Source organism: Melanerpes formicivorus, unplaced genomic scaffold (genome assembly GCF_026170545.1).
Source record: "Melanerpes formicivorus ecotype bairdi unplaced genomic scaffold, bMelFor1.0.p_v2 SCAF_21, whole genome shotgun sequence".
Taxonomy (NCBI): domain Eukaryota; kingdom Metazoa; phylum Chordata; class Aves; order Piciformes; family Picidae; genus Melanerpes; species Melanerpes formicivorus.
The window spans coordinates 3,412,711-3,426,130 of record NW_027142373.1 but is presented as its reverse complement, the minus strand read 5'-3'; the positions used below and the strand labels follow the sequence as shown (position 1 = coordinate 3,426,130).

General features: G+C 43.9%; 2 protein-coding genes across 2 annotated transcripts in view; one reads left to right on the top strand and one right to left on the bottom strand.

Annotated features, from left to right (window-relative positions):
* Positions 1–51: 51 nt before the first annotated feature.
* Positions 52–8,249, top strand: CUNH17orf75 (chromosome unknown C17orf75 homolog). The gene is made up of 10 exons (XM_068151054.1): positions 52–566; positions 848–928; positions 1,549–1,674; positions 2,112–2,249; positions 2,449–2,506; positions 3,140–3,256; positions 3,849–3,913; positions 4,032–4,168; positions 4,981–5,084; positions 5,871–8,249. Exons 1-10 carry the CDS (start codon positions 433–435, stop codon positions 6,078–6,080), a joined length of 1,170 nt encoding a protein of 389 aa, XP_068007155.1. The 5' UTR covers positions 52–432; the 3' UTR covers positions 6,081–8,249.
* A 60-nt stretch (positions 8,250–8,309) lies between these two features.
* The window catches only part of RHBDL3 (rhomboid like 3), a 59,171-nt gene continuing 54,060 nt past the window's right edge, over positions 8,310–13,420 (bottom strand). The window contains exon 9 of the mRNA XM_068151053.1: positions 8,310–13,099. Coding sequence (XP_068007154.1) covers positions 12,828–13,099 — 272 coding nt within the window. The 3' untranslated portion in view covers positions 8,310–12,827. The remainder of the gene's footprint in view (positions 13,100–13,420) is intronic.

Here is a 13,420-nt window from a genome sequence, read left to right as displayed (position 1 = left end):
TTCTCGCGGCTTCCCAGATCTCAGTCCTGCCGCAGGCAACGGCTCCCCGGGCCGCGGGGCTTGTGTGCAAGGGCTGCCCGTTAGTTCCGAGGCTGAGCGGACAAATCCGCTGCTTTACCCTCGAGCGACTCAGCCTTTCGCAAACCGTCTCGCAGTGATTAATCCGCCAATTCACTCTCCTCCCCGCTGCCGGGGACCAGACGCGACTCAGAAGCGTGGGGACACATACTTAGGGCGGGGAGAAGCTGCAGCACAGCCCCCGCCGTACGCCCGCCCGCTCTCCCGCTGCCGTGCCGTGACTCCGGGGCGTGGAGCGCTGGGCGGCGAGCGCAGGGCCCAGAGCGGGCGGGCCGCGGCGGGAAGGAGGGCGCTGAGGCACGGCCCGGGCGGGGACAGAGGGCCACGTCCCTCGCGGCAGTAGCTCGGGCCGGGATGCTGCCGGCGCTGCCGGACGGCGATGAGCGGGAGCTGGAGAGCAGCGAGGAGGGCGGTGGCGCGGGCGAGGAGCGGCGGCCAGAGCGGCACGGCAGCACCTATCACAGTTTCTACGGTTACCGGAGCTGCAGGTGAGGGGACCGCTCCGACCGAGGCCTGGCCAGGCAGATGCGTGCTGGCTGCGCCCAGCGGGGAGCCAGTTTCCAGGCCTTGTCAGTTCCCAGCTTTAGTTTTTCCTCCCTTTCTTATAGGGGATTTCTCCCCCGTCCCGCCCCCCTCCCCCCGTAACATCCCGATGTCTTCATCCTGTTTTAAGACACCCGCGGGCCATACCTTTCCCGCTGCAGTCCCTTTTCCCTGTTCTGTGTGCTTAGGCTATACAGTCCATGGTTAAGAAAGGCTTGATTTTCAGATCCTCTCAGCAGGGAGCAGACAGTGGGGATGGCAGTCCCAGCAGCGCGGCGGCAGAGACACCCTCCACCGAAGACTTTAGGTAAAGCCAGCTGCAGAACGGCATCATTGCCTTTAACACCGTTTTACAGTGTTTGCCATATCGCTTTTAGGTGAATAGTACACTGAAATCCCTTCAAAACAAAAACCTCTCTGAAAGCATACTAAAATTCTTTGGGTGCCTTTTCTGGCATACCTGGGGAATGCTTACAACCACAGAGCTCAAATGATGGATTGAATGTGAACTAGCATCTTTAAGTTGGAACTGTTTTCTTCGCTTCTAATACTTGACATTTCCATATTGATTCGGATCTTCATGTAGGAAATAGAGAAATACAATTTATTTAAAAGTTTTAAATGGGCATCAGCTTTTTCCACAAGCTCTGTAACAGTTGTTGCTCTCTGTTGCAACTAAACAAACCTGAGAACAGAGACCCTGAGGAGTTCAGCATCAGCTGACACTACAGCTCCAGACTTCTGGTCTAGTGGACAAACCATTGACTATATTCCTGACAGGCCAGAAGTCACAGAGTGAGTCAGCTGTAAACCAGAGAGACCATAGTGGGTCGATCCCCTTCTAGAAGCAGGTAGTTCTGCACTTGTTCAGAGCAACAAAACAATAATGTTTGCTTTTTGCTAACCATTTCTAATTGTTTTTTAAAGCCTCTCTTTGCTGGACACCAACTTACCAGCTGAAGCAGAGACTGAATTGCGCAGTTTCATTGCCAAGCGCCTTACGAAAGGAGCCCTCTTTGAAGGAATGGGGAATGTAGCAACAGTGGGACTGAGGTAAATGAAAACAATTATTTGTGAATGAGAAACTGCAAGAGATATTTACAGTGCTCTGCATCTTGCCATCTACTGCTGCACTTAGGTTTTATCCTGATTCCACTTTCTCAAGTCTATTGCTACTGTTAATACCAGCTTTATGCAGTGGCATTTCCCTCTTTTTGGAGGTAACTTTGAGAAAAATATTGTAGTAAGCAAATTACTGTTTAAATAAAAAAAAAATTACTGCATGTGTTATGACTAATTACCTTTGAACTAATCTGATCACACCACAGAAGGAAAAAGGCTTAAGAGCTCTATTTATGACCATAGGAACCACCAGTGCTAGTGGGCAGGAATTCCTTACAGGAATCCCATATGTCTGCTCTTTGCTTCTATTTGTTGTGATGTATCTGTAACAAAGTAACTGTTTTGGGTTTCTCTCTCTCTCTGTATAGCATACCTGAATGTAAAGTTGGTTGTTATTACTGTCGTTTCCAACAAGAAAATCTTTCGGAAATGGCAACACTGGAATCAGACAGTGCTCCAGAATATGTCGTTTGTTTCTTAGGTGGCTCAGAGAAAGGTCTGGAACTATATCCTTACCTTTAACTTTCTTTATCTGTGTTGAGAGGAGGTTGATGTAAAAATTACATTCTCATTTTGTTCATTTACTACTTGGAATCAGCTGGTTTATGCACACTTTGTAGTAACTGCAATGTCGTTAACAGCCATACACTGGAAGGGAAGAATGCAGGTCTTAACTTTTGCAGCTTAGTTTCCTTAAGAAGGCACCTTCAGACTTGAGCTGGACAAATACATTCAAAGTCTGAAGATAAGCCTTGATTCGGAGGTAAGGCTTAACTTAATTTTTCTCAAGTTTTACACTATTTACACAAATTAATTACTAAGACAATCTAGAAGATTTATTCTCTAGAGACAAAACACTGTGAGAGGAACTTGACTGACTGTAGTGACAGTGAATTGCTATCAACCACACAGGTCAAAAGGAGGGGAAAAAAAAGGAGGAGGGCCTTTGTACCAGTCATAAATCTCTTAAAGGTTACTTGCAGTTAGATTCAGAGAGAAGAATGACTAATAAAAAGTAATGGTCTAGAGGAAAGTTATCAGTGTCCATCTGGATTCTTACCACTTCTGAATGTTATGGAAGGATTTTTAGTGGGTTTCTTGCCACAGTTTTTCTAATGAAAGCTGCATTTTAAGGCTCTGTTTCTTTCTGCCTGCTGTTGCATGGTATTTGCTCAGTATATACCATAATATTCTGTTTCTTAAAATGCAAAGCCTTTAATTGCTGATACTCCACATAAGTGTGGCTTTAAATGTCAGACTCATTAGTTTACTGTGGTTTGAAACCAAGGCTCTGACATACAAATATCTTAAGCTGTGCACACCATTAGTAGGCTTCAATTTGTGTAGAAATGTAATTTATAAGTTAAAGTCTGAATGTTTCAACTTGTTACGGCAGAAAACCTTGGAGACCTTTGTTAAACCCTACTTGAGGAGCTGGTTTGGGAATGCCGTATGCCCTATTCAGAGGGTGGTGCAGCTCTTCCAGGAGAAACTGGCCTTCCTCTTACATGCTGTAAGTATAGTTCAAACTGGGTAACTCAGAATGCATCACAATCTCAGTGACTCCCAACATGTTTAAAACATTTCCTGTATTTGCTTTTCTAACCAGGAGTAAAGGAGGAATATGTTTTGTTGCTGTTGTTTGTTTTTCTTTTTAATTCAGTGCAAGTACTTTTCCAATGTTTTCTTGCTAAGAAACCACATAGCAATTTCTTCTGCCAATTTTTATAGTTAGCTCATTTTATGTTACAGAGTAGTGTCCAAGTTTAAATAAAAAGAGAAAATTAGGAACAGCCTGGGAAAGCTGTCCCTGCTATAATTCCTCTGAACCAAAAAGGATGTGTTGTAGATATGCCTCATGTTATTCACTGGAAATTAATCCTTGCTTTAGTCCCAGAGTTTGAGGAGGTAGAGTAAAACTGCTATATTGCTACTCAATGCAAACCCAGCTGCAATGGCTGCAAATGGAGTTTTCCCCTGGCCTTTTCTCTTTCTCTGGAAATAAAATGTTTAAAGTACCACTTCATGTATTTATTACTATTAGCTAAAATGTAGCAAGTTGCATCTAGGTATTTTTTTTCTTTTTCTTTTTTTTTTTTTTCCAGGCTTTGAGTTATACTCCTGTGGAAGTGAAAAATGCAGATGAAAAAACAGAAAAAGACATTAGCAGGTAAAGATGCTTTGAGACCAACCCATGAGTAACTTGGCTTTTCTGCATGACAGCCTCCTGTTGCTGCTTTTCAGGAACTGTAAAGCAGCAAGCAATTCACCAGACTTTCTTGTGTCAGGTTTCTGGCAGCTGCCAGCCTTCAAGGACTTGTTCAGGAAGGCACAATGACTTCCTTGTGTATTGCCATGACTGAGGAACAGCACAAGTCAATGATTATAGACTGCAGTGGACCTCAGCCTCAGCTGCATAATGCAGGTGAGATTACAACTGTGAATATTTCTTCCTGTTAGGCACTTGTATCCCTCAGCTGCTGAGAAGTTAGCTGAGGATATAATATGCAGCACTCTTCTCCCAGGCAACCAGCACCAGAACAAGGGGACACAGTCTCAAGCTGCACCAGGGGAGGTTTAGACTGAGGTGAGGAGAAAGTTCTTCACCGAGCGAGTCGTTTGTCATTGGAATGTGCTGCCCAGGGAGGTGGTGGAGTCACCATCCCTGGAGGCATTCAAGAGGGGATTGGACGTGGCACTTGGTGCCATGGTCTAGGCATGGGGTCTGTGTTGATAGGTTGGACTCGATGATCCTCGAGGTCTCTTCCAACCTTAGTTATACTGTGATACTGTGATAGGTTCATGCCCATGAAGCTCTGGCTGCCAGCTAGAAGACCTGTTTATCTGTGAGGGAGCAGAGTAGTTTGTTTAACCAAACACACTGAACTCTGGTTTGAAAAGGGCTGATGATAAAATCCAGTGTGTTTAGTTTGCAGACTGTGAAGCTGTGACTTGTACACTCCAGGCAGCTGCAAAACTGCTTTTTTATCTGTTGTACTTTTGACAGATGCTGTGAGAAGGGATTCAACAATCATGTAATGATTTAGTATCCTGTAATTACCATGTGGCATTTGCTTTTCTTTTTGATGTGTGTGGTTTTCCTTAAAACTTATTTTCTGGCCCAGCTATGCTACTATCAATTATATGAGAGATGAAACTTGGCAAGTGCAGCTATATATTTGCTTGAGCTCATTCACTTCTTCTCACCTCTCCTTTGTGTTGCTGAACACCTAACAGGAAGCAACAGATTCTGTGAGGACTGGATGCACGCTTTTGTGAATGGTGCCGAAGGAGGAAACCCATTTCTCTTCCGGCAGATTTTGGAAAACTTCAAACTGAAGGTATCTGTTCACACACCTTAAAGACTTGAAGAAGACATCAGGGTTACTGAGCGAGTAAATACTCTTTTTTGCAGCAAAGTTTTAGGTTATTTATGATCTCTTAAACTCTGAAGTTTTAAGTTGAAGCCTAGCTCCCTGTAGCTGACCAGACCAGAATCTAAAGTAGTGTGAAAGTTTGCTCAGTGAGTGCTCCAAAGGCCTTTTCTCAGATTTAAAAACCAAAAAAACAACCACACCACACTTTTTTTTGTTCCCCCCCTTAAAACACCATTAATTTGAGCTCTGCAGACAATATCTTGCAACTTGTAACATAGATGCGGTAGTTGATACTTCTTAGGTGGTTTGTGAGAACAGAAGTCTTGCTACAGGTTTGGACATAGTACATTGCGTGTCCACACACTCGACATCATTACAGTAATTTGTTCCTAACATCTAATCTAAATCTCTAATTTCAAACCATTGCTCCCTATTCTATCAGTGCAGGCCTTTGTAAACAGCCCCTCTACAGCTGCCTTGTAGCATCCTTCAGGTACTAGAAGGCTGTTACTAGGAGTCCCCAAAGCCTTCTCTTCTCCAAGCTGAACAACCCCGGCTCCCTCATCCCATAACATGATAATAAGCATCAAAAGCAGCAGTCAATTCTTCAGTTGGTCTTGAGTAGCAATATAAAATTCCTATTGGAAAAGCTTTGGTTTCTGCTGCTATTCTTCCTTTGCTCTCCCCCCTGATGGCAAGTTTCCTGTGCACATGGGAGGGTAAGAGAATGCTTCATTACTCTTTTCCCAGGCTATCCAAGATATTAACAACCTGAAGCGGTTCATCCGGCAGGCTGAAATGAACCACTATGCCCTGTTCAAGTGTTATATGTTCCTGAAGAACTGTGGCAGTGGAGACATCCTCCTGAAGATTGTCAAAGTGGAACATGCAGAAATGCCAGAAGCCAGAAATGTAGTGACCGTCCTTGAGGAATTCATGAGAGAAACATCAGTGGCTTAACACTATCTTAATTATTCTGTACTCGTTTGAGGGTATTGTGTAGATCATTGATTTCTTCTGTGCAGCTTACTTTCACTATGGCAGGATTTTAGATTTATATTTAAAAGTATTCCCTAAGTGGCAGCTTCCTCTGCCTTTTTTTTTTTTAAGGGAAGGCAGTGGTGAGCTTTTTTTAATGTGTAAAATACCAGATCACACAAACACCTGCATGCTTTTCTGTGCTTCCCAGAGTCTCCAAATGACTTGTTTCTTTCCTGAGCAAATTATGACATCTGGGTTTTGCAGGCATTGCATTAAATAACCCCCCCAGATCCCTTGCCTAGCAAGCCTTTCGGGGTTTTAAATATTTTAAATACTGTTGACAGGATCATGTTGGATCACTGAGATTGGGTTACTTTGGTTTTATTGTAAAAAGAAGAGGAAAGATCTGGATGTTCATTAATCATATTAATTAGATGAATTAGTGATATGAATTAATCATATTTATCTAAGAGAATCTAGGGAACAGGTTTGTACGTAATTTCAAACTAGCAGTTTGTTCTGCTGTGACTAGGTAAAGAAGTTGTTAATTGATAGGTGCCACTGGATGCCACGTTTAATTCCAAGGCTGTTTGATTAATTCCATTCTTTAGTAGTTTGTGTTGTGATGGAGACCTTCTTTGTGTGTTCTTACCACCCATTTTGTATTACTGTAAATAATCAGAAGTTTTTCAGCTGTGGAGAATTAAAGCTGAATAATCTAAAAGATTAAATATTAACTTTAAATTAATAGAAAATTCTTCAGAAATTGAAGTAAACTAAGTTTGCAGGTTAATTATCCAGATTTTAAACCAATTTGTATTTCTGCAATGAATTCTTACCCACATCATAGGACATTTAGACAGCAGCGTACTTGAAGAACATCTTTGGCTGAAGCTGGAATCAAAAGTCAGGAGGCCTCTGAGTGGCCATGTACACAAGGACTGGTTTTGCAATACAAAGCCTAAGCTGGTTCGGTATCCTTGTTACATCTCATGGAGAAATAAAGCAGCAGTTCACTCTCTCTCTCCCTTATCTTTTAGATAGGCATTAAAATGAGTTATCAGTGTCATTATTAAAAGATTAAACTGCAGAGCTGAAACCCAATTGTTCTGTTGTTAAGTACTGAGTTACAGAATCAGAGCATGGTAGAGTTTGGAAGGGACCTTGAAAGATCATCATGTCCAACCCTCCTGCCAAAGCAGGATCACCTAGAGCAGGTCACACAGGAATGCACCCATGTGGGGATTGAATATGCCACACATCCAGGTGGGCTTGGAATGTCTCCAGAGAAGAAGACTCCACAACCTCTCTGGGCAGTCTGCTTCTCCTGACACTGCCCTGCACATCTTTATCAGCAGGAATGAGGGCAGCCCTTGGGTTCCTCTGCTCCAAGCTCAAGAGCCCTCAGCTCCCTCAGCCTGTCCTCACAGGGAGATGTTCCACTGCCTGCAGCATCTTTGTGGCTCTGTGCTGGACTCTTTCAAGCAGTGTTAACTGTAGGCAAACTTAAAAACCTCTCTTTGGAAGCTTTCCATTTTTCTTTTTTTTGTGTGTGATGTAGAACAACTCTCTTTTTTTCTTTTTTTTTAAAAAGAACAAAACCAGAAAAAAAAACACCACAAAAAAAATTTAATGGATTCTGCACTCAAATAATATTGTTACAGCAAAAATATACACAATGTCCACAATACAAAAATATTTGGAACAGTACCAGAGCATCTTACCTTGCAAATATCATTTTGTTCTCCTAGCCCTTAACAGGGAAGTACCATTTGCTCAATTTTTTTAAGGCAGAAAATTACATTGTTTAGTGCTTTGTGTTTAACACTTGGATGTGTTGTTAGCATCAGTGGCATAAGCAAGAGAAAAGCTGCATAAATCTGGTTTTATTTGCAAACTAAACAGTCACTGCGGGGGAGGCAGGAGACAGGCAGTGACTGACGTGTCTATTAAGCTCACTGAAAGTGAAGCTGCTTTTGCTACTTAAGCCTGACCTGGGGAATGTTTTGTGCTCTTGTGTTGGAAAGTACCCTGAAATCTAAATTTTCTCTACTACTGGCATTTCAGAAATACTTCATTAGAAAGCCTTTCCCCAGTTAAAAGCCAGTAATTAATGGTGACATTAAAACTACATTTACCTTTAAACAAGCTTGGTGTCTGTCTGAGGTGTGATTCTTCCTTTACAGAGCCACAAAATGCACTGTTTTCCTCTACAACCAGCTCTCAGCATCAGTGTCTGCAGGAGGAATTCTGGAGTCATATCACAGAGCACTATAGTGCAGCCAGCAGCCACTACTATAAAAGAAACCAAACAGCAACAATATTCAGAGAGGCTAAAACCCCACAGCCTTTGTTCTCTAGATCCCAGTTTGCCTCCAGAGATTGCTGGTGTTGGACTGCATCCATATTTCCATTCCACTCTGGGTAAAGCCAGTGGATGGTATTTCCAAAGTGGTTGAGCTGAGCTTGGATCTATGTAAACAGATAGATTGGGAGCTCTTTACTCACTGAAGTATGTGTGAAAGTCCTGCCCATGATCCTGTGAGACTAAATATTGGCACAAACCAGCAGCTGTCTTGTGAAGTTAGCAGATCATTGGGTTTTTTTAGTACCAGCTCTAAATGTGGCAGATTCCATCCTTCACATCCCAGTTCAAATCAAACCTATCTTATCTGATTAAAACACACAGTCAGTATAGTCCATCAGAAGGAGCAGGGTCTTGGGATACAGAACCCTGAGCTTTATTTTTACTCCAGCAGTCTCAGGCAATGATATTTTCTCTGGCCTTCCCTGTTGCTCAAAAACATCCTTCTGCTAAAGCAGCAAGTAGTGAAAGATCACAACATGCCACTTAAGTGCTAGGATTCCTCATCAACTGATGGCGGGAAAGTGACAAGAGATGTTAAGAACTCAATAAAAATAAATGCATTAGCATTTTTAGGACTCCTCTCCACCTCACTCAGAGACTGTCTCTGGTGAGCTCCTCTCCCATCACTCCATTACGATCCTGCTCCTCCTTCCTGTATTATTCCTGATGTACGCAAAATTAATCCCTACCTGCCTCCAAGCATCTAGGAATAAAAGGTGAAATTTGCAAGACCTCCTGTGGACTTTGATCTACCTGGTTCTCCTCCTTCTTCCCCACAGTGTCTGGGCTACTTCTCCCATCTCTCCTCGGGGATGAGAGATCAGCAAGAGGCTGGGAGCCAGACCCTTGGGTGCTGTTGCTGTGCTGCCAGCAGATGTCCCTGAAGGAGCTCTGCAGCCAGCACCCCAGGCTCTCCCAGTCTGCATCGCTACTTCCCACACCCCCCCTCACGGGACCAGTGCTGCAATACTTACTAAATCGGAAGTCCTGCAAAAAACAGCTTTTTTTCTCCAGGTGTTATGTCCTCACTCAAAGACACAAGTGTGAAATAGCTTCCTCGAATGTGCTCTGTTCAGAGCTGTACACTGATAACAACAGTCCTTGCCTTCTGCTCTAGTGCTGCACCTCTGTAAGGTTCAATAGATTCCCATTTTGTCCCACTGATGTAAAATCCTGGCAGCAGCTGAAAAGAAAAAAAAACCCAAAACAATCACCAAACCCAGTCCCTCAGTGGATGGCTCCTTCAGGAACATGTTCCTGTCTGTGACTAGTTGGAACCACAAATGAGCAGGATGGAGAATATTACATCTCTGCCACAAGCCAGCAGCTTCAAGGACATCTAGAGGTAAAAGAAAAGCTCTGTGGTGCTGCAGCACTGTAGCACTCCTGGGTGCATTAGAAAACAACACAATCAGATTTCCTGATACTCTGTAAAAACAGAAGTTTTCACAGTGTAATTTTAGTGATTAAAAATATACATGTATTCTAAAAGCTTCAGCACTTTGTGCTGTTCCTGACTCCATGAGCTGAGAGACTTGTAGCAGACAACAGGGTCTTCGTGTACAACCTACACTGTGGATAGAGAGAGATTTCAGCTCTGGTGAACAGGAATGTGAGAGGGTTTCATTTCATCACCCACAATAAATCTAGCACTGCTTTAAAGCCTGGCCCTTCTGATCCCCAGGGTTGCTTGTAGAGTTGCTCAGACAGGGAATAGGGACGTGGAAGTCAGAAAGATGAATGACAGTTTAAAAGAACAAGGCATAAGCTCAACCTCAGAGAAGTTTTCAACCAGTTCATATAAACTGTGCTCATCTACACATAAAGGAGCAAAGAAATGTGCCTGGATTAGTCTGTTCAGCTCCCTCCTGCTCCTGAGTATAGGCAAAGATGTGTTAGACAGGCTCAGGCTGATGAAGAACCTGGTGACCCTCAAACTTGTAGCTTGCTGCTTCATCTTAGAGCACATCATTAGCAGGCACAGAAACCTTCCTTGGGGAGAACCTGATGGGTCCTAAGGAGATTTCCATTGAGAAACCAAAAGTAAAAGTTGGTGCATACTGCACTTTGGAAAAGTCTAGGCAAAATATTCTTGGTGATTTAAATTTTCTACCAGAATTTTCAGTTTTCCTAAAACTTCCAAGGGAACTCCCATCTCTGCTCACCTCTGCTTTAAAGGCATCTGTAATCAGAAAGGCTGAGAAATAGGTGAGGAAAGGAACATCCTCCTTACATGTTAGCCATGCTTCTGGCAGTGTTCTCCTTGTTCCCCACTCTCCAAGGAGATGATCTGCACTGCTACAAGACACACTGGGAAAGCTCCTGAAACAGTCCATGGAAACTCTCATGACTGCTTTGATCTGGACCCAAACTACAGAAGTATAATGGCACAGGGAACCAATCTCCTTCTCAAAATTAACAGAGCTCTAACCCTTAACCCTTCCTCTTGTTCATTGATCTGAGGGCCCTCATGGAGCCATGCAGAACAACAGAGTTGCCTTAAGAGATGCCATTTCTGTGCACATGGATGGCAAAATTGGTTTCTTTTGCACATAAGCCTCATCCAGGCTATAGAAACACTTCCCCCCTCCTCCCTTTCCCCGAGGCAACATGAGGTTTACTGGTGCATACTGTTGGAGCAGAACTTCACCCTTCTAGCAGAGAGATTTTTCCCTTATAAGAGGCAAAAACGGGGGCACAGCTGATTAGCACTTGTGAATGTCCTCTCTAGAAAGACAGACTCCTACCAGTTGGTGGTATCATCTGGCAGCACCAATAACAAAGCTGAGAGAATAAAGCCCATGACACAAGTGTCTGGCTAGAGAGCAAACCCAACTGCTGCAGTGCCTGTGAGATGTGGTATGGAAGGCTCTGGTGGCTGTTGCCTGGGCATCAGTATGCAAACAGGAAAAAGGAAGAAAGGAGCTAGCCTAGAGAGACTCCAGGCTGTCAAAAACTAGGTGAGTAAAGAGGAGAGAAAAGGAGGGCATCCACATTTCTGGATTGTATTTTGGCAGCTCTCTGAAGCGACAAGCAAAATAATGTAAGCACCTTACAGAGGAGGGTACCAGCACTGCTTGTGCTAGAGGTGCTCCAGTCTGGTCCCTAGGTTGGTGCAGGCAACTGCATGGACTGTGCTACAGACCAGTTACAGACTGCTACTACCTGGGTTTGACCAGTGTTAGAGAAAAAGGCATCATTACAAACAGCTGCTGCTTGGAGATCCTGGATGTCCACTGCCTGGGGAAGAGGCCTCCTCAGAATTCAGCAGTCACTCCTAAAGCAGCTTTCTTGGTTTCACAATGTTCACTGTAGCACCTTTCACTGCCTACAACCTGATTTAACTCCACTGACTGCAGTGGACAGATTTGGCCCCAAATGGACTTTATGGCTGTAAAGACTGGACAGTTTCCACCCCATGCTGCTATGGGTGACCCTGATCCCATATTTCTAGTCAGAACTTGCTGGAGGGCTTGAGCTCCTTGCTAGGAGCTCACTGCAGGACAGGTGTTAGATCAGCATGGCCAGACAGAAAGTGAGAAGAAAACAGCACCTGATGACTGATAAAAACACAATGGAACATTTGCCTTCCTTTTCTCCATCCCTCAAAAAGGAAACCCCAGCCACCCCCTCTAGCCACAGCAGGCTGGGTGAGTGGGGAATAATTAATTAAAATCAAGTGAAACATGAACAGTAAATGTCACCTCTGGCTGGGTGTTCACAACACTCTCAGAGTTCCTAAGGTTTATAGTGCAATTTCATTTGACCTGTAGATGAAAACCAGTCTCCATCACTTTGGGTGACCAAGTTCTGCCGATTCCTTTGAAAGATGCATAAGACAGGTTTCACCATAGGCTAAAATATCTTAGGAACTATTCAAGTAATTGGATAGTGGCACTGGTGTGGCTGAACAGTCAGATGTGTTCACAGAAACCAAACCCAAGCTGCCTTGTGAGTACCATCTGAGTAAATGTCTGCTCTTGTTTCCCTTTCAGTGTTCAGCAACATTGTTCAACAACTGGCCCTAATTCCAGCACTGCCCTGGAATGTACAAATATCTCTTACAAAACATTGATGTGTGCTAACAAACCAAGTGATAAGTGCTCAGGTAAAGGCTGCCCAGTGGGAGCCCTGACAGTGGAGAAACTGCAGGGTCCAGGCCAGCCAGTGCTACCTGAAAGATTTGTGAACTGCTCAGCCCATCTCTTCATGAGATCTTTAAGCATCTCCTCCAGCTCATGCCTGTGTTCAAAAGAATCATCCTCCCTTAATTTAAATATAAAAATAGATCCTCCATCTTCACTCATTTAACACAGCTGACAGATGACTTCCACTCTCCAGTTTTCTGTCCCATGTTCTCAAGGAGGGGGAGGTAGCTTTAGATCCAACAGGCTGTAGGCAAAAATATTCCAGAAGATGGCAAACAGGACAAAAATTACATAAATAGAAAGGAAGATCCACCATAAAGTCTGATCTTGGAGTCTCTGCTCATAGTTCCTCAGGATGATGACACCAAGGGTGATTCCAACCATCACTCCTCCCAGGTGAGCCATGAAGCTGGGGTGGGGACATGGTGGGTAGGCGGAGGGGTGGAACCGCAGCCACACAGCTCTTCCAAATTCAAAGCTCACTGAAACAAAGAGAGAAAAAGAAATTAATAATCTGGGTCTATTCCTTCTTAAGTCCATCTTGCAGGTAGCACTCCAACCCTGAAGAGATGGAGAGGGAGAAGCTGCCTTGTGCAGTGAGCATTGGGAAGCTGGGAGGCCATGGCTACGTAAGGGCTGAAGCATACAGGCTTGAGATCTCCCCAGGGGCTGGCAAATGGTCTGGATCCCTGGGAGTGTAGGAGTATAGATAGGTGGGGGGGATAATGGACTTCACAAATAATTACCAAACCCATAAACAACAACAAAAACAAACCCCAAACACAACAACAAAAAAACAGAGT

Bases quoted from the DNA above. Each gene is read 5' to 3' on its own strand.
- CUNH17orf75 (XM_068151054.1), top strand. From the start codon at position 433: ATGCTGCCGGCGCTGCCGGACGGCGATGAGCGGGAGCTGGAGAGCAGC. The intron at 3,257-3,848 runs GTAAGTATAGTT...TTTTTTTTCCAG, and splicing joins TGGCCTTCCTCTTACATGCT to GCTTTGAGTTATACTCCTGT. The intron at 4,169-4,980 runs GTGAGATTACAA...AACACCTAACAG, and splicing joins GCCTCAGCTGCATAATGCAG to GAAGCAACAGATTCTGTGAG.